A 19,389-nucleotide genomic window follows, 5' to 3' on the forward strand; every position below is an offset into this window, starting at 1 on the left:
TTACTTCCTATGATAAGCAAGCATACTACATCACAGAAAGTGCTGGAAATATTTAATTTCTCATCTTGTTTTATTTCAAGAGTGGAAATAAGGTGTGGCTCCTTTAAGAGCTGCGCTCCGTGTTGAACTGTCTGCAGTATTATATTGTGTGTCATGCGCCTCGAAACACCACATGTGTGCGGGTAATTTCTGTTTGATGCTACTTATTTTATCTTATTTTGTTTATTAAGTAACGATGTGGACGGTAGAACGTGTGACAGACAGTTACGAGTTCGATTTGGGAATAAAGTGCGAGTTGTGAGATGCCAATCGCCTCCGTGAGTCTGTCTGGCCTCTGCAATAACTTCAGCTGTGAGCTATCCCTATTTTTCTTCCCGACACAACGCGTTACAAGACCTTAATAAACACATCAAACTTACAAAACATTGATGAGTCAAACATGTTCTGTAGCTTTACTAGGGGAATATGCTACAACTTATGTAAAAATGAATAAATGAAATATTTAAAAATAAAGTGTGCTCCTGTTTTACAGCTTTTCGATGATGTTCACGTCGCGCAATTGCGTCACTTCATAACGTTCCCATGGCAACAGGAGGAAACAGCTGCTCTCGTGTGAAGCCAACGCAACATTTTCCAACTTTCTGCTGAGATATATGTGACTTTTTTGCAACGAAAATGCGGGGATTATGAAATCATGCAAGCCCCGCATATTTTGCGCGGAAATCAGCAATTTATGCGGCGAAATTGCGGAGTATTTGAAAAAATGCGACCCCCGCATAAATATGCGGACTTTGGCTGATTATGCATTGAATTCAGCGATCGCATAATCACGTTTTTCTGGAGGGACTGATCTTCGAAACAAAAATAAAGATATTTAATCAAATCTGAGTGATCTAATCCACATGAATTGACAGTTTAGTCCACGTTTTCTGAAGAGACTCGATGATGATGAACAGATTGAATTGAGGCTTTGATTCACATATAAATTGATAGGGACAGAAATCGCTCAGATTTTATTAAAAAATATCCCCGATTGTGTTTCGAAGAAGAACGAAAGTTACAGGTTTGTAATGGCATGAGGGTGAGTAATTGATGATAGAATTTTCATTTTTGGGTGAAGTAACCCTTAAAAAAAGAAGAAGAATGATACCACTAAATACAATCTCTAACATCTGCCAATATATTGTGAATCCCTAAATAAAATTCATGTGGTTAGACTTTGTTTAATTCCATATGCAGTTAAAAACTAAAAATGAAAAAAATTTAAACCTAAGCCAGTACTAGACCAACTTCACAAGGCTTAATTTGCATTATTGATAGTTTTTTATGTTGTGAAATATATGTGACTAATCGGAGACTGAACCTGGAGCTACTGTCATTCTCCCACTGAGCTTCACCATCAGATGACCCATCACTGTTCTCATTCTGGTCCTCTTCCTGCTAGGTGCACACATACAGAAATGTTGCATATTCAATAAAGCATTTAAAAACTAGCGCTGAAAAAAAAAGTAAACAAAATAAATAAATGTATATCTTGATAATAAGCGCCTATAAAAGATGAGCAGAGTTTGAGGCCAAACACAAACTGCTGTCTTACCTCTGCTTCACTGTCAGACTCTCTCTCACTTTCCTCGTTACGGGTGTACGAGAGCACGCTTGAGCTGCGTCTCCTATCTCGAGTCGAGCGGGTCTGATATGTGTGTCTCCTCTGCTGAGCCTTGCGCTGTGGCCTTCGTAGCATGCGAACGCTGTTACCTACTGGCTCACTCTACAGATAGATGGGGAGAAAGTGAGATTTTTACGTGTTTGTTTGTTTGTTTGTATTGCCATACCAGCATCTATGGCAAATTTCATAGCAAGATCAATGCATTTAAAAAAGAAACAACAGTAACAAACAGTAGTAATGAACAACATCTGACATCTTTGTTTGTGTGTTTGTGTGTATTAAACTCACTCCTATTGTGGGTGCAGATTTTCTCTTCTTCTCAATGTTGTAGAAAGACCGTTCCAACTCTCCTTTAGCAAACCTACTGTCCTCCATCACTCTAAACAAACACAAACATCACATCACATCAGGGTTTGAGCTCACAAAGCTGTTCACAAGAAACCAGCATGAACAGTTTAGTGTCCATGTGTGATTTCTGGACCTGGAAAAGTCATGTATATTATTCAAATCTTATAACTCCATATACATTTTTCAAATCAATTGTTTAGTGTAGAATCAGTATTTTTTTAAATCCTCATCTTTTATCCTATATTGTGGACAAAGGGGTCAATTGTTTATAGTAGCTGCTAGTTTTTGTTTTTTGCTTTGACTATTGCCTTGCTCTTACGTAACCTGAGAAAAATTACGCAAAGATATGTAATATCAAAAGTGAGGCAGAAACAGAGTTGCACAGCCAGCACAAAACTAATCCATTCAGTATGTTACGTTCTTTATTCAATCTATTTTTCTCTTAGTTTTATCTGCGTTTACACTTTAAATAATAAATTCTGGATGTAACAACACTATATTCTACATTCTGTATACATACAATATTGCACTAACAGTTGTTAATTCAGTTTGACCACACTATTCAGATCTCAGATTCGCAAACTGTTTAATTGTCATATTTGTACCTGAAAATGCCAGACTGGACTTCATTAACCACTACGCGCCGGCTCCATGCCAACAGGTCTCTCTCAGTGGCCATCTGACTGCGGGGGGCATTGTTGTGCATCTGCCGTACACCCTCAACTTGTCCGCTACGTCGCAGCCCAACGTTAGGGGGTGATAGAGGACCACCTGCCACTTCAGCACCTACTGATCCAAAAGCTTTAAATGTCACAACCTCTAAACTTACAGATTTCACATAAATGACCTTTAAGCCAACAGGTGACAGTCTTAAAATACAAAATACATTTTAATATATATAAAAAAGTTCCAAATCATATAGTATAGTAATTACATTCTGTGCAGTTTTCCCTCTTCAATGTGTAATAATTTTACCATAAGAAAATACTCCAGCAAACCACTGAAAATACCGTAAAACATTTTGACGGGTTAACTGTGACTTGTTCTCACCTGCAGGATTTCCTGGGTTGCGATGCTCATCTTGCTGGTGCTGGAGCTGCCTAATCAGATCATCCAATGGGCTTTCTTCCTGAGAATCCTCTGCGGTCTGCTGGCCAATCACCTGCTCAACCACTTCGCCATCACCTAAAAACATTAAAAGACTCTCAACAAGCTAATTTAGACTAAACACTAGACTAGTCCTCAAATAAAAGGACTACACATGACATGACAGTAAGAACAGGGAGGATTTCATTTAAAATTAACCCTAATGAGGCCCTCGTCTTCATAGCTTTCAATAGGAAATCAATTTGAGCCAAAGGCCCTGTTTACACCTGGTATTAAGTCGTTATAATTTTTAGGGCTGGACCCAAATATTCAAATATTCGTTCGGTGTGTTGGTATTCGGTTTTAAAATGCAACATTAGAATATTCGGGTTTTTTTGCACACCTGGCATCCCCCTCGAAGCGGTTCTCATTCGCACTTGAATATGTTTTACACTATAAAATCTGGTGAAATATAATACTTAACATATAACTTCGTTATAGCTACTTAATAAATATATTTGCTGCTTCTTAGACTACTAAAAGTGTTCCTGCAACGGGAGTATTCTCTGGCTTGAGCGCAGAACAGCGGAGTTTGTATGGACAGAAGTGCATGCCTGAGCTTGTGTTTTGGGTTAAGCTGCGTTGCTTTGACATTGTGGAAAATAGAATAATAGAAACAAAATGTATTATCCTTTTTACCGTTATTATCAATCTAAATTAATCTACTGTGAAATATTAATAGAAATTTGTGATGTTGTTATTGAAATTGTTATTGCTACCGTGTTCTTTATTTAGACTATTACAGTTCTTCATTTATTTTTCGTTTGTCTTTATTTAAATTTCGTTTTTCTATATTTAAATTTCGTTTTTATTTATTTAAATCTACCCTACATTGTCAGTGAGAATATTATAAGACTATACCTTATTAAAAATACTGCTTAAGTTAAAAGCAGTTCAAGCTGAAGGATTCGTTGGTCATTTTCCCTGAGGTGGGGTCCAGGAAGGCCAGTTTGAGGCAGCACAGAGTTGGGGGCCCGACTTCATATTTAATACCCACTACTTTTACAGATTCCTTATCCTAAGAGAATATCTGTGTGATCCTGATCTGTGTGTTTTATATCACTAGTGCAGTGTCCGTTCTCGGAGCATATAAGCTCTGCTCGCGTGAGGCGCGCCGCTTCTTTATTTAAATCTACCCTAGGCTACTTTGTCAGTTATTTGTTAGTGAGAAAAATATTAGACTACCTTATTAAAAAATTTGCTTAAGTTAACAGACCTGTGTGTGTTTTATATCACTAGTGCAGTGTCCGTTCTCGGAACAAAGCCCTGATCGCGTGAGGCGCGCCGCTTCTTTATTTAAATCTACCCTCTTTGTCAGTAATTTGTTAGTGAGAAAAATATTAGAAGACTTATTAAAAATATTGCTTAAGTTAACAGACCTGTGTGTGTTTTATATCACTAGCGCAGTGTCCGATCTCGGAGCATATAAGCCCTGCTTGAGTGAGGCGCACCGCTTATTTATTTAAATCTACCCTACTTTGTCAGTAATTTGTTAGTGAGACAAATATTAGACTACCTTATTAAAAAAATTTGCTTAAGTTAACAGACCTGTGTGTGTTTTATATCACTAGTGTAGTGTCCGTTCTCGGAGCATATAAGCTCTGCTGCGTGAGGCGCGCGCTTCCCGCTTGCACTGTTCTGTAGTTTATTAAAAGTTTATTAATTCTGAACGTGTTGCGTCTCGCCTGTCTATCTATATTGCACCAAATACGACATTATTCTCGAAATAATCAAAATGCAAACGGACAGACAGACATAGGCTATAGAGATTCCGAAGCTTCGAATATTCGATGTTCATTACTACCGAAGCTTCGAAGCTCAAAAAATGGTATACGGACCAGCCCTAATAAATTTATAAGTTAAATTGAGTTTTTGTCAATCTGATCACAAGTGGATGACGATAAATACAAGTGTAAACGGGGTCTAAAATATTTTGACCTTGTCCACTTTCGACAACTTCCAGAGGTAGTCGAAAACGCATTCGACCGAATTGCTTTCGTAGTGTAGATGCGCTAATGTGGTCGAATGCATTTGAACAGCCACAAAAAGACCGCCTACTGGCCTAATGCTTAAACATTATGGGAAGCGCACTAGCCAGATGGGATTTAAACTTTGTCTGCTGAAGATCCAAGTTTGGTTTGAAGAAAAACATACCAAGCACAATGTTCTCTCACCATTCCTGATTTCTAACACACACTCAGAATATGTGTGGTCTTGCGGCTGTCAGAGCAGAAATGAAAGCGGCTACTCTCCGTATGTTTTCCATCGTTTCGTGTTCATATGTAAATTGTGTGAGCTCATTTTGTCCATTAAACCGAAATTTCTGAAACCCATACATTTACCCACCCATAGACCCTCCCCTCAATACAGAAGTGGTTGAAAGTGGACAAAAGAGACGAATTTAAAACACAGAGGGTAAACGGGTATGCGTCTCCCTCGTCTACTTGTGATCCGATTGAACAAAACGCATCTTAATACCACGTGTAAACATGGCCACACAAGTGGTGTGTGACTGCTTAAAAGGACAAAATAACCAGCAATATTGTTGCTACAGCTATGGCTAGTAAAAAGAAAATCACACAGTATTTTGTGTCGAATAGTACATGCCATCATTTTTATTTAATTAAAAAATGTATTTGGATTTTTTTATTTTATATATATATAAAATAAGGCTGCCTTTTTGCTGTAGCATTGGTATTTGTTTCAAGAATCATGACATGTCAATGGTATAGGCAACTAAAATTCCATTACCATGGAGCAAAGCAGGATGTTTTCAAAATTCCTACTTGAGAAATGATTTATTAACTTGGCTATAATTAGTTGTGCAAATCTATGACTAATATAATTTTAAAAAGACAATTAAAACATTACAACTAATTATTACTATAGCTATACAATTTGCATTAATCGTGAAGCGATGGTTTATGTCATTTGTTATTAGCCATGTAAACCTGATAAATTTACCATTAGCCATGTAGCCGAGCTGTGGCACAAGCTGTTCCTCTTTGCAGTTTTCTCTTCCCGGCACCAGGCGCTGGCAACGAGGTGGGTGGGGGTTCCCATCTACGTCCACCAGGAAAGGTGGAGGCATAAGATGGGGTGCCTGCTGCGTCTGCTCATCTAGAACAAAGTTATTGGAGTCCCGGATCAATGGCCGGAAATCCGTATGGAAGAACATTTGGTCTAGAATCTGAAAGCAGAGAGAAGCATTGGAATGTGAACAAGAGTGGATTCGATCAACTGCACAAAAGGCTAAGAATACCACACATCTGAGACACACACACACACACACACCTTTTCATAAGGCTGACTGCACCCAAAGCCGAAGATGAGCAGATGACCATGAGAGTCTGTGCAGGCAAAGTGCTGCCCATCCATTGAAAATTTACAATCAAAAACAGCACCATGTCCCTGGCCCTCAATCTAAAAGACAAAGAGTGACAGAAAATAATTCAACGTCTGTGATAAGCAGTACTTTTATCAAAATCTAGACTGTAGTATACACTACAGTTCAAACGTTTAGGGTCAGTAAGATTACTTAAAGTTTTTTTTAAAGAAGTCTTGTGTTCACCAAGGCTGCATTTTAATTGATAAAGGTAAAAACAGTAATGTTGTGAAATATTATTACAATTTAAAATAACTGGTTTCTATTTTAATACATTTTATTATTGAAAAAATATTTATAATAAATGTATACATTTTAAAAGGTCATGTATACCTGTAATATTTACAGGTCCATCTATTTTTTTAATAAGCTTTAATTGAAACTGCAGATCTGTCATGTCATCTCACCATATTGAAAAAGTTTCTGATCTTCTGGCCTTTGCTGAGGTCCCAAATGTAGATGTTACCATCATGACCAGCAGATAACAAGATCCGTGAGTCAAAGGGGTGAGCTTCCAAAACAAACACTTCATCATCATGACCCTATGGACAGATAAACATTTGCCTATATGATCCGTACATAGTCACAGAAAGTTCCTCCTATGAATTACAAAACGAGAACCAAAAGGAACAGACTGAATTCTGCCTCTCACACACACATACCGACATCACATGTAGTAATTGGCCATTTGCTGAGCTCCAGACTTTGAGGAGGCAGTTTGAAACAGCTGTGATGATGGACCGATCGCAACGATCCCACGCGACCATGGTCACCACCAACTTTGTCGATTTATCATCGCCTGATATCACAGCACTCCTGTGAACACAATACATATGTCCACATAGACGTAAAAAATCCAATTCAAGGACCAACTACATTTTTTTTTTGTTCTCCAAAAGAACAATATGTAATGTTAACATTTAGATCCAGTCCAAACTGTGCTTGAGAAACCTGCCTGATCTCACAATTAACGAATATGTACACACACACACTGACCCTGGTAATCTGGTGGTCATGTCCAGCACAGTACTCTTCCATTCATGCTGTTGGTAATGCCAAATCCGAGCCGTACCATCCCGACTACCACTCACAAACCTGAGACTGGAGATACAGAGGCAGCCAACACACAAACACACTTAAAAACACCCAAAAATCAATAAAGATACATGGTACATCCCAATGAACAAGCACGAAAGGAACCATAACATATCAAAAACTCACCTGTCGGTGTTATTGCAGAACTGAATAGCAACAACTTTATCCTGTAAAACAAAAACATGCATTAAAATTAATTAAACTTTTAAATCAGCACATTTCTAACATGTTCCTCATTTCCCATTCTACATTATTTTTTACAAGTTCTCCTTTCTATCACTATCTCTCTTGCTTTCTTGTCTGTCCACTGGCTTCCTTCTCTTTGTCTCTCGCTCTCACCGTGTGGGAGTCCAGGTCAGAAAACTTCACAGGCGTCTCTGTGCCGAGGTAGTAAACTCTGATCATGTGATCTGTGCCTCCAGTGGCCAGAAACATTCCACCTGGGGTCAAAGGACACAATGTCAGAATTATAATCTGACTCTGATCATGAGATGATAATAAAGAGACATGAAAAAAAAGTTTATTTGAATCAGATCATTGAGTATTTGGAAGTTGGAGTGTAAGTGTGGGTTAACACACCAGAGCTGAAGGAGCTGCAGGATATCTGAACTCCGGGACGAGAACGTTCCATGAACTTCACAGGCTTTTCACTGCAAACACAAACACACAGCTTATTGCAAAGTTACTCTAAATAATAAAAGTGAATCACTGGCTTCAGACAAAATGTGTCATTTAAAGGACAAGTTCGGTATTTTACACTAAAAGCCCTGTTTCAAGATCGTTTCTGATGAAATAGAACGGCAGCGAATTTTGTGTGAGCATATCAGTGAACACCCCTGACCACTCGGTGAGTTTAACATCTCTTCATGAATTCAAAATTGACCATACTTACTTTGTTTGCCTAAATTGATCGTTTTGTGGTGAACAATTCATCCATGCAAGTCAATCCACACAAAAAAATTTTGGGCTTCATAATCTTTAATCAAAATCTGAAATTTCCCCTCCCCTTTGCATTGGAGGACCTTCCCTGATGACGTAGGTTTGACGGTTTGGGTGTCTGCTTAACATCCGTAACCACGCCCTTCCAACTGACAGTAGACAGGCTGAATGAAAACACCTACTTTTCTAGATCCAATCAGGTGCTAGTTGGAAAAAAAGCCACGCCCACTATTTTGCCTCATTTAGTATTCCGTTTCTCTCGGAAATACGTCACAACACTGGAGAAAAGTCGTTTGCAACTTCCGGTTCACGGGGACTTCATAAGAAACGATCTTGAAACAGGGCTTTAAGTGTAAAATACCGAACTTGTCCTTTAAAACTTACAAATAACACTTACACAAACTTCATGCTGAGTGAGTTCCACTGCCAGAAACACACCATGCCATCAGCTCCAGTGGTGGCCAGATACCGAGAGGAACCTAATGCTGATGGAGAAAACTGCAGAGACAGACAGAAAAATATCCTTTAACCACCAAAAACATCTGAATTAATGTTACTGTAAAATAAAGAGTACTTAAAGTGCCCCTATTATGCTATTTTAAAGGATCCTATCCCAATTCTGTTTTTGAGGTCTCCTACAATATGTATTGCACACCACCTCATTTCTCAAAGAGTCTGAAAATGGTTTGTTCGAAGATTGTCTCTCTAAAGTTTAAACTCCTGCTTTCTGAGAGCCTTCACATTGTGTCTCCTAATCAGGGTTTATTATTATTGGTCTGGTAATGCAGAATTATTTATCTGTCTGTTAGTTGTGTATTGTGTTTGTTTGATGGCTGTATGGTTGGTGGCAAACCAGTTTCCCTATCGGGATTAATAAAGTTTTTTCAATTCAATTCAACTCTACTGTACTCTTGATTGGACAGATGGACGACTCATTTCAGCGATTCTTTCTTTTAGGTGACATTAACTTTATGTCGTGCACGTTGATCTTTAAAACTCTGCAGACCTTTTACATTCACAAACACCCATATTACACACTGCATGATAGGTAATGGGTAAAAAGCATAACTGGGGCTCTTTAGGAAAAATAATAATCTTATTTTACAGTACAACTGTAAAATTGCAATTTATATGTTTGGATGTCTTAATTTTTAAACATTAAGCCATCAAACTTTTATTTTAACGAAAAAACTGCAGAGAGCCCTTAAAGTTTCTTTTTTGCTGAAAACAGCTGGTTTTTAACCACTTCTCATTACAAGTACTGGTTGGTGCATGTTGCGTTCCTAAATGCATGTTATAAGTGACCTACACTCACAGTGCATACAGAGATGAGTTCATGTGGAAAAGCATTTACTGTGAAGCGAGCAGATCTCAAACACTGCCAGGTTTATTAGACATTAAGATTAGGAATCAAGCTAGAAAAAAGAAAAGGTGTGATGTTTGTGTGGAGGTAGGCAGCTTATTCCACCAGAGAGGAGCAGAGATGGTGAAGGTTTTGTGACTTTGTGCCTCTATAAAGAAAACTTGTGTTCACACACCTGTATGGAGGTGATGGAGGCTGTGTGCCCCTGCAATACAGCCACAGGTGCACAGGTACGCAGGCACCACACGCGGACGATCTTGTCACAACTGGCTGAAGCGAGGAGCGTGTTCTCGTAATTCACAGTCATATCTGAAATCTCTGCCGCGTGTCCACGCAAAGTGGCTAGCAGACGGCCATCATCTGTTGCCCAGATCTTCACTAGACAGTCGTCAGAACCCTGACAGAAACACATGTGCATAAACCTTGATTACAAGAGCACACACAGAACATATTACAAAACTACTGATTACAAGACACCAGTGTTTCCTGTAAACACTGATGTAAACTGAGCAATGACATGGAAACGACATCAAAAATGCATGTGCATGGCTTGTAATTGTCTCTGCAAGAGAACAGGAGTCAACAATATTACACAATTCACTTTTATGTCTAAATCAGGCCCAGTTACTGGCCCATTTGATGCCCCATCCTTAACTTCTGAGTGTTATACACACATCCTCTTTACCGTGAAAATGCGCCGTCCAGTGCGGTCAAATGCCACACAGTACACTGATGAGAGATGGCCCAGGATCCTCCGATGCATCTTCATGTGCTGGTAGGTGTAGGAGGGGAAAGCGTGGCCAAATCGAGCCACTCCTGTTTTTTGGCGAGCACCCATAATTGACACTGAGCAGAGAGATTTAGACTGTTACAATCAACGGAACAACAGAAGCTGGTCTACACCGATGGACATTATTCTATCACTAAATAACATGCTAAATAAGTGAAATTCATTCAACAACAGAACAACAACATTGAAGTCGCAATTAAATGACTCTTAAAGGTGCTATATGTATTTTTTAGCGGCCTCTATCGGTGATGTTTCAGATTGCAACCAATTTTTACAAGAGCGCTCGTGCTCTTGCGCATGCTCGAACACAAGAGCAAGCTCATGGTACACGGCCACACTGAGACTTTCAACACACCGAAGAAAGCATCAAACAACATGCTGGAAACTCATGTAAACTCCCACTGCAACGTTACAATAATAGGCTACTTTTATCAGCTTGACGTTGAACTAATGCTCCATGCTCGTACCATGATAACGTTACATTGACGGCATTTAGCCGACATGTGGTGTTATTTAGCATAAGGCATTTCTCTAACTATTCGTGTATATTTCACAATCAACATAGGTGAATGTATAATATGATAATGAAAACGGTGAGTGAACTAGACTGAACAATTTCAGTGTAACAGTAAGATCGTAGGAAGTAACATTACTGTACTGAACATGGCTGGAAATGTGTATTATAAACAATATGATAGTAGTGGGATGAGTGACGTTAGACAGTAGATCTAGTACATAAACTAAAAGTTACATACTAAAGCACCAACTTTTTGTTATCCTGGAACAGTCTTTTGTATTCATTTCATGTCTCATATATGTTGTAGTTTACCTTGCTATTTCATTATAGTTTAACATTATTTCAGCATATCTGAAAACTTGTAATTTATCACAATAAAAATAGCTGAGGTCTCTCCATAATTCAAACGCTCTGCCGATGTTAATCCGATTCACGTTTGGCCTGACGAGCTTCAGCAGATTTTTGTTTTGTTTTGTTTTTTATATTTATGTGGAGTTTGTGTTGGAGTGTGTGTTGTGCTGGAGGCAGGAGTTTTTGGTTGTTATCAGACTCCATGTCGTTAGCTGCAGTGCCGTCGCATAGACTGTATATAAAAAGGAGAGAGGCTCGGGAGCGCGCGTATACGTCACATCTGATGGATTTCGCAGAAAACCCGACCCGGAGACTTCACATAGAAATAGGAATACTGGCGTTCAGAGGTAATAGCAAAACCCGGCAAGTGGATCATTGTAATGTGTGATTACAACCCCTTCACACACAGGCAATAAAAAAAAGGATTCATTTTAGAAGAAAAGTTACATATAGCACCTTTAAATAAGAAATAAGTTTAGGACAGGGACTTGGTTCTATTTATTGGTCATTGATAGGATTTTGAGATGCGAGTTATGAATTTTTTTAATAAACAAAGTAAAAAAAAAAGTCATTTAATACCGACTTTAATCAGCTATCATGAAGCACTATTTTCAATTTGACTCTGCGCACAAACCCAAGTAGTCATTCCTAAAACTAAACCCAAAGGCAGCCAGCACCAGCACCAACACCATACACCATTTAGTTAACAGGACTTACCTATATTTGGTGGTTTGGCACAGTCTATAGGTGGTTCTGGGGGCCGTCCCCTGTGCAGGGCGACCACTGCAGAGCCACTCCATACTGTATGAGAAGAACCTTTGAGAGAGAACAAAAGATTGAATTGTTTTAGATGGAGAAAATGAACGTAAGGGAAAGTGTTAATGTGATCATGTGCTATTCTCAAGTCTTTATAGTACAGAATAACTGAGAAGGGTTCTCATTGTTCACTGTATGTAGTGATCTTGAGTGCATCTCACTTTTTGCCGTCCGTAGTAATGACTGTCGTCCGGTGCCCAGTAAACTGTGGACTCCAGGAACACTGGGAGGAATGTGTTTATCTATCAGTGGGCCAATCTGCTCACACACACGCAACAGGTAATCCGCAGGTATGTGCCGATTTAACAACACCTGAAACATACAGAGATAATTAATACATATGGTGCTTTGATAGACACAGCCAATCTTAATAGCATTAGGATTAAAAAATGCATAGAAATAACTATGCGAGTCATACTATATTAGTGTTAAAGAACATATTGTATTATATAATAATATTGTATTATATTATAGTAATAAACTAGCGTGAATTTTGTTTTATTTCACCAACATATCCCATATCATTCCCGAAAGACCACCCTTTTCCCTCCACAAGCTTCGGCCAATCAGACGGTTTCTCCACCCATCTTTTTCGTCTCCTAAGTAGCAACTGAGGTTTGATTGGCTGCCGCCTTTGGTTGACGCAGCAACCCACCAATCCGCTCTCGATATATCTGCGCTGCAGTAACGCCCCCGGCCGACACGCACAAAGCCTTTCATTTCAAAACAAATACTTTAAATTGAAATTCCTAAAATCAAAACTTTCCCGCACTACAATATAGACTCGTGTATATTATACAAATCTAATTCTCCCCGCTAGCACCACGTTCTCTCATCAGTGCTTTTATAATTTGATGCATTGTAATATAAGTAAGCCAAGCACCTGTGAGAGTTTAGTTCTGTATTTCACGTGCGTGTATGTGTGCGATAGTTTATTTAATCTCACCCAGTCTTCAAAGCTTCGCTTATACAGCTTTCCATCCCAGCTCCAGCGCTTCGGAATGATCTGCACACAAACACAGCGGGGGGAAAACACATCACATGCGGGATTTAGACACGCAGCCGGGCTGGGATGAGGAGGAGATGCTGATGTTGGGATATTTGAGAGAAATAACGGGTTAGAGTGGGAGAAGAGGCATGAAACTCACCTCATATTCGTGCATCTCCTGCAGCAGCATCTGCAAAAACACACAGAGTTACACACACACACACACACCGTAACACACAATCATTGCTACACACCGACACTAACAAGCCATTTTCCGTCTCACCTGAGCGGATTTCTGACATGGTCCTGACTGCAGGAATCTGGCGATCAGGTAATAAAGTTCTGCAGAGAAAAACACAACAACACCAGTCATTAGCTTTAGCTTAGCCTAGCTTAGCCTCGCAGGCTAATGCTAAAACAATGCTTAAAGTCTTTCTAGCGATAAAGACGCAGAAATAACGCCAGAGAGGTGCCCACCGGCTTCAATTTGCGAGCACGGTTCCGCCGCCATGGCCCGGTCCGGGCGGTAAATGGAGGTTGGTGAGGCTCTGCTTGCTAAGAGCGGCCTGTGCTGTATTTTCTCTCAGCGTTTCGGCCTGCAGCCGCCGCTTGCGCTGCTTTGTTTGAGCGCCCCCGCGCGGCGGCCGCACGCCAGTGCCAGTGTAGTACCGCGCTCCTCCGCCAGGGGCGCCATAAGAGTGCACAGGTGAGCTCACAATTTCCACGGGCGGACATTTTGCATGGTGTGTGTGCTGGTGTCTGTTGGGTGATTTGTTGAAACCAAAACATTGATGTATTGCAATAAAAGGACGCATTTCATTTTTAACATCGATTGAGGATCACAGGTCAAGCGTGTGTGGGTTAAACATAAGACCTGTTGAAATGTTCCATACTACAATCAATATAGGCTACCATGTGTTATGTAAGGAATGAGTTATCCATATTACGTAATACAATTATGTAATGTGCATATCGAATAAGTGTTAAAATACATCCATCATACATTTTAGTTATTTAACAAAATGTAACCCTGTTGGATATATGCAGAAATGATTCACCCTCTGTGTTGTTGTTTTTTAGTTTGTTCTTTATTGCATGTTTCACTTCATTATGTAACGTCCATAATACATCTGGTTTATTACAATAAAGTTATTAAGATGTTAATACTTAAATTATTTGTCCTGATATGATGTTTTCTGCATAGTTATGAGGAGCAGAGCAGAATATTTATAGGCTGTCAGTGTGTTGCCTCTCAGATGACTCAAACTTAAGAGGTCATGGATGCTTGCATTCATTCATCAACTAGACACACACAGCAAGGGTCGGAATCATAGCTTTCAAAGCTATCTAAAATGCATTTATGTGCAGTTTTAATGTCTAAGAGACTCAATTTTCTAACACAAAATATAAAAATAAGCTTTTTCTAAAGCAACAAAGTGTTTACATGGTGACTTGTTTTCACTTAATCCTCTGCTCTCTATCCAGTTTGTCTCAAAATCTTTTTATTCAAGATGATAAACAAAATATACATTTATAATGGCATTCATATGTGCAAATAAATAAATAAAGCAATGCACCAATAAAATTGGGGAGGGGAAATAGTACAAATAAACAAAGAGGGGTCTTTTCATATATCTTCCAATAACAGTCCCTTATAATCCCAGCAAATCTGCAGAACTTTTTTACTCTTTCAATGATGGAAAATAGTTGCAAACAAATCTTTAAATCCAGAGAAATAAGATTTTCTTTTTGGAACCTCTTATATTTGTACGGGATGACAGTTTTAATGTATAAATGATTCCCAAGAACGTCTCAGCTTGAGAAAATACTCATCCAGTAACACTGTTTTTTATTCAGTGTAGGCAATGACTTTAAGAGTAAAAACCTATTTTGTCTCATAAGTTATGGCTCAACTAGTATTCACATATTTGCATTTAGAGTGTTTGTCTCAGCTGTTGTGATTAGGATCAATGCAACGTGAACCAGTGGTGAAATCCGCTATTAGTTATATTATTGCATCAACCACTGTTATAAACACTTGATAACTGATAGAACAGCATAACTCTGTATTTAAGACAGTATTTAATATAGTGACCAAATCAGTGAAAAAGACCACAGCAGACATTATGAGGAAAACTCCAATGATGGATTTTTATTGAGTGAGACCGAGAGAATTATAGGGGACACTAAGTACTTTTTCACAGATGAATTTTCAGTGTTAAAAAAACTCCAAAAAACGCTTAAATTTTTTTTTCTTTGAATCCTGTAATTTCAAAAAAGTCCTCTATAATAACAGAAGGGTTTTTCTGGCCTCCTAACAAAGCTCAGTTACCTGTTTCAACAAATTGCAAAGGTGGTATGATTCTTAAAAACGCCAGGAGTCACCATCTAATGCTGAACCTGGAATGTAAGCAGTCTTTAGTTGTTTTCTTTCTTGTCTTCTACATTTGTTGAACTCATTCCTCTTTCTTAAAGACAATCCATTACATTTAAAAGAAAAATAAAACAAACCCCGTACAGAAATGTTACAGACTCCAGAGCAACATCACAAGCACTAACGGACATACAGACTGAGAGCCTCCTCCCACCTCCCACTCCAAAACCAAGCTACAGACCATCCGCTTAAAAAAAAGAAAAAGAATTAAAATCAGAAAATCAACAAAACGAAAGAAAGACGCCGCCTTTTTTCACATCTCTCGTGTTGTAAACACCTAATACAGCCGCGGCCGAACACAAGACTTGTTTAGTCAGCTTTGTTTTTTGTGCTAAAAACCTGAACCAGTATTTACAAATTCGCTGATAAAAATATTCTTCTGGTGTTGATGGGCAGAGAGGAGGTTGTTGAGAGAGCTGGAGAGGGAGAGAAAACTGGGAAAGAGAGGAAGATAAAAGAAAGGAAAGGGGGAAAGAGAAAGAATGGACGGATGGATGGACAGGCGTAGTGCTACTCTGTCTTCGGGTCCTCCTTCTCGGGCTCTCCCTCTTCTTCTGGAGTTTTCTCAACCTGTGAAATAAAAGGGACAAACCAATGAGAATCAAGCAGGATTGCCTTTGCACCAATCAGAATCATTCTTTACAGATAGATTTGGAAAATTCACTTTAGTTTAGGCTATCAATGTCTTCATTTTAGGGAATTAATTGAACTATGTTACTTAGTATTTTTAAAATGTTATTAGGAAGAATTAAAAAGCTTATTTTTTTCTATTTATATATTTCTTTCAAGGGACTAGCCAAGTAAAGGTTGTTTAACAGTGATAGTAATAAAGTGTAAGTATGATTTGAGGTAGACCGATGTGTGTGTGTGTGTGTGTGTGTATGTATTATATATTTACCTCGTTGGTCTTAGTCTCGCCATTTTCTGATTGATTCTCCTCCTTGGATTCATCAGCCTTTGCCTTTGCTTTCTTCTCTTCCTTTTTATCGTTCACTTCCTTCTCCTTCTGTCAGAGAGAGGAAAAGACAGGGCAAAAGAATGACTGTAGAGCAATCCATATGAGACAAACCGAATCATGGAAACAAGTGACACAGAGTATCAGTAAAAGTGTGTTTATTAAAAGTGTAAAAGTACCTTGGGAGTTTTTTTCGGTTTGGGTTCAGGTTTTGGAGGGTTTGGTTTCTGAAGGGAAAAGAAAATATATGATTCATTCACAAACTTACTGTTTGATAAGAAAAATGCACACCTAAACAATGAACATATGAATAGTTAAAATAGAGCACAATATGGTCTTTGTTGTTCTGCCCTATCCTGAATTTTACAGATCATCTTAACGGAAACGTCTGGCAAGACAGTGCTAATAATTTCCGAAACTATGTTTAAAGTTCCTGAAGACATTTGAGGACTTCTTAAAAATAAAATAATTATATAAATGGTAACATTAAAAATCTCTTTAAAAAAGAAAACAACTTACCGCCGATAATCTAGCAGACCTTCTCTGAGGCTACAAAAGGGAGAAAGAAAAAAAATCTATTTATTTGAGGGCAGGTAAGAGAGAACAGATACTTACTGTAATAAAGCCTATTTAAAAAAATCTTGTTCTTTTCCATTTCACCTTCTTGTGTACCAAGCAAGCTTATACTTTAAACTCAGCACAGTTTAAAGTACTACATAAAGGCTATTATTGGCTCTTATGACAAATTGTTTGTGGTGTTTCTCGTTTGTAATTCGATTTAGTAATTGTAATTCAAGAAGTGCCAGCTAAATAAATAAGTGTAAATGTAGATATATATAGGCTAAGTAATGCATTTGTAATGATTGTGATTACTTAAATTTGCAACACAAAATTGCTTTAGATATTCTTAGAATATTCTTTCAGTACCTCCTCCTTGACTTCTCCATCAGTTCCCTGCAAATGAACAAAACAAATATCATAAGTAAAAACATGGTCTATAATTGTATTAACATAAATGGCGGGAAACCCAAAAAGGCAACTTGTAGAAACATTGGGATCTGCGACTCTGCATGTTTGTAAATGTGAGCAACATGCTGGGGTGGCAGAAAAACGTGTGTGGTTAGCTCTATTAAAGTTCAAATATCTTTTATCAGAGAGGCTTTGCGTATAAGTGTATTTGTCAGCGGACGGCAGTGCAAAATGGTGAGCCGATTTTTTATTTATCATTTTTCCCGGAGACATTTCACTTCACAGGCTCCAGACATTTGAATAAGGAGGAGGGGCGCGATTATCCCGCCTCAACGCTGACACCTGGCGGCAAGCAGGCGTTATGACACTCCTCTTCCATGGCGAACAAAGAAAATGCGTTAAAACTGTTTAAAAACGCGAGCGCCTTTTCGCAAAATTGCCCCCATTCAGAAAATTAGAGTTATCCAGCTATTTTTTAATCCCCATTTTACAGCGCCTGAGCCACGATTACGCTTATAATCGTCGGTTTTCGCGTCGCGCTGTGTTGGAGATGGAGAGAGAGAGAGGGCAGCATGGCTGCGGTTCCACGGGCATGAGATCAAGCCGAGCTTCAGCACAGCTCTGCTCCACTAAAACCCTCCTGCTGAACGCACCACCGTCGACTAAAACACCGCGATCCGGCAGAAAAAATCGCAAAATTAACAACGATTTTTTATCTGCCCACTGATTCTAAAGAAGTCGCCTGGATTTTTATTAAAAAAACATTGTCTCGAGGGCTTCCTAATTTCACGACTGATTAGTAAGGGCAAAAGTGTAGCCGTGCGCCGCGCTCGGCTTTTCTACATACCTTTCTCTTGGGCATGTTGAGTTTGGGATATTTTTCTTCTTTTATGCAAAACTAACAGGTTATCTTTTGTGATTCGTAGTTCACAGTTCAGGAGACTGTCGTCCGCTATGCACTAATTCTGTAGTAAACACAGGGCTACATTAGAGAGCCAGTGGTTGAATGGGAGGGTGGGGGCGGGGCCATGTTGTGACTGATGTTCCGCTTGTCCAATCAGCGGGCGTCTGGGTCCGCCACAGAAGAGGCAGATTCTTACCTCCGCTGTGCTTTTACGCGCGAAATCCTGAGGTGTAAATCCAACGGCGGACCTTCCTGTTCAATTTCCCTCCCAACCTGTTAAAATATAGTTTGATGTGAGTGCGTTCTGCACCAAATAATGCTCTGCCATACAGTATTGATGTGAAAAGGAGCTCACGTTTAACCCGAGGAATAAAGACCCTCTTGTGTGTCTGTAGCCTATGCTATAGCTGCATCTGTGAAGTTTTTTAAAGCAGATGAGCAGCTTACCTTAGTTATGAGCTCTTTCTATGAAAACGTTCCTAAGTGCAAATATAATGAAACATGAAATTGCAATCACTGTGCGCACATGTGGCAATCTATAATAGAGAAGAGGAGCCACAAGACTTTTCTCACTTCTGCTTTGTTCGAGCAGAGGCCTAATCTGTGTAAGTGTTTGGGTGTGTGTGTGATCTATAACTGCTTACTTCCTCTGCTGCTACCCAGATCTGAGACGCCAGCTCAGAGAAAACATCTCAGACATAGATATATAGACAGACAGAAGGA

The 19,389-nt window shown here is 39.1% G+C and overlaps 2 protein-coding genes across 6 annotated transcripts in view; both read right to left on the reverse strand.

Moving 5' to 3' along the window:
* Nucleotides 1-14,043, reverse strand: part of brwd3 (bromodomain and WD repeat domain containing 3) — a 28,814-nt gene extending 14,771 nt beyond the window's left edge. Inside the window, exons 1-22 of one of the 5 annotated variants that reach the window (XM_056260042.1) lie at nt 13,882-14,043; nt 13,688-13,746; nt 13,565-13,594; nt 13,363-13,422; nt 12,578-12,728; nt 12,318-12,416; nt 10,628-10,788; nt 10,118-10,339; nt 8,977-9,077; nt 8,220-8,290; nt 7,980-8,080; nt 7,767-7,807; nt 7,542-7,646; nt 7,208-7,361; nt 6,953-7,087; nt 6,455-6,583; nt 6,125-6,350; nt 3,065-3,199; nt 2,620-2,800; nt 1,955-2,045; nt 1,598-1,768; nt 1,364-1,440 (exon numbers count right to left, since the gene is read on the reverse strand). In XM_056260042.1, coding sequence (XP_056116017.1) covers nt 1,364-1,440; nt 1,598-1,768; nt 1,955-2,045; nt 2,620-2,800; nt 3,065-3,199; nt 6,125-6,350; nt 6,455-6,583; nt 6,953-7,087; nt 7,208-7,361; nt 7,542-7,646; nt 7,767-7,807; nt 7,980-8,080; nt 8,220-8,290; nt 8,977-9,077; nt 10,118-10,339; nt 10,628-10,788; nt 12,318-12,416; nt 12,578-12,728; nt 13,363-13,422; nt 13,565-13,594; nt 13,688-13,746; nt 13,882-13,915 — 2,534 coding nt within the window. In that variant the 5' untranslated portion in view covers nt 13,916-14,043. Of the gene's footprint in view, nt 1-1,363; nt 1,441-1,597; nt 1,769-1,954; nt 2,046-2,619; nt 2,804-3,064; nt 3,200-6,124; nt 6,351-6,454; nt 6,584-6,952; nt 7,088-7,207; nt 7,362-7,541; nt 7,647-7,766; nt 7,808-7,979; nt 8,081-8,219; nt 8,291-8,976; nt 9,078-10,117; nt 10,340-10,627; nt 10,789-12,317; nt 12,417-12,577; nt 12,729-13,362; nt 13,423-13,564; nt 13,595-13,687; nt 13,747-13,881 lie in introns of all 5 variants that reach the window. The other 4 variants (XM_056260043.1, XM_056260040.1, XM_056260044.1 and 1 more) reach the window with 4 other exon arrangements.
* A 1,485-nt stretch (nt 14,044-15,528) lies between these two features.
* On the reverse strand, nt 15,529-18,780 carry hmgn7 (high mobility group nucleosomal binding domain 7). Its single transcript, XM_056260045.1, has 6 exons — nt 18,610-18,780; nt 17,721-17,747; nt 17,313-17,342; nt 16,973-17,020; nt 16,737-16,844; nt 15,529-16,408 (listed from the first exon to the last, which is right to left on the reverse strand). Exons 1-6 carry the CDS (start codon nt 18,622-18,624, stop codon nt 16,349-16,351), a joined length of 288 nt encoding a protein of 95 aa, XP_056116020.1. The 5' UTR covers nt 18,625-18,780; the 3' UTR covers nt 15,529-16,348.
* Between the last annotated feature and the right edge of the window lie 609 nt (nt 18,781-19,389).

The sequence above is a fragment of the Rhinichthys klamathensis genome, unplaced genomic scaffold (genome assembly GCF_029890125.1).
Source record: "Rhinichthys klamathensis goyatoka isolate OS25496 unplaced genomic scaffold, OSU_Roscu_1.1 h1tg000172l_1, whole genome shotgun sequence".
Classification (NCBI taxonomy): Eukaryota; Metazoa; Chordata; class Actinopteri; order Cypriniformes; family Leuciscidae; genus Rhinichthys; species Rhinichthys klamathensis.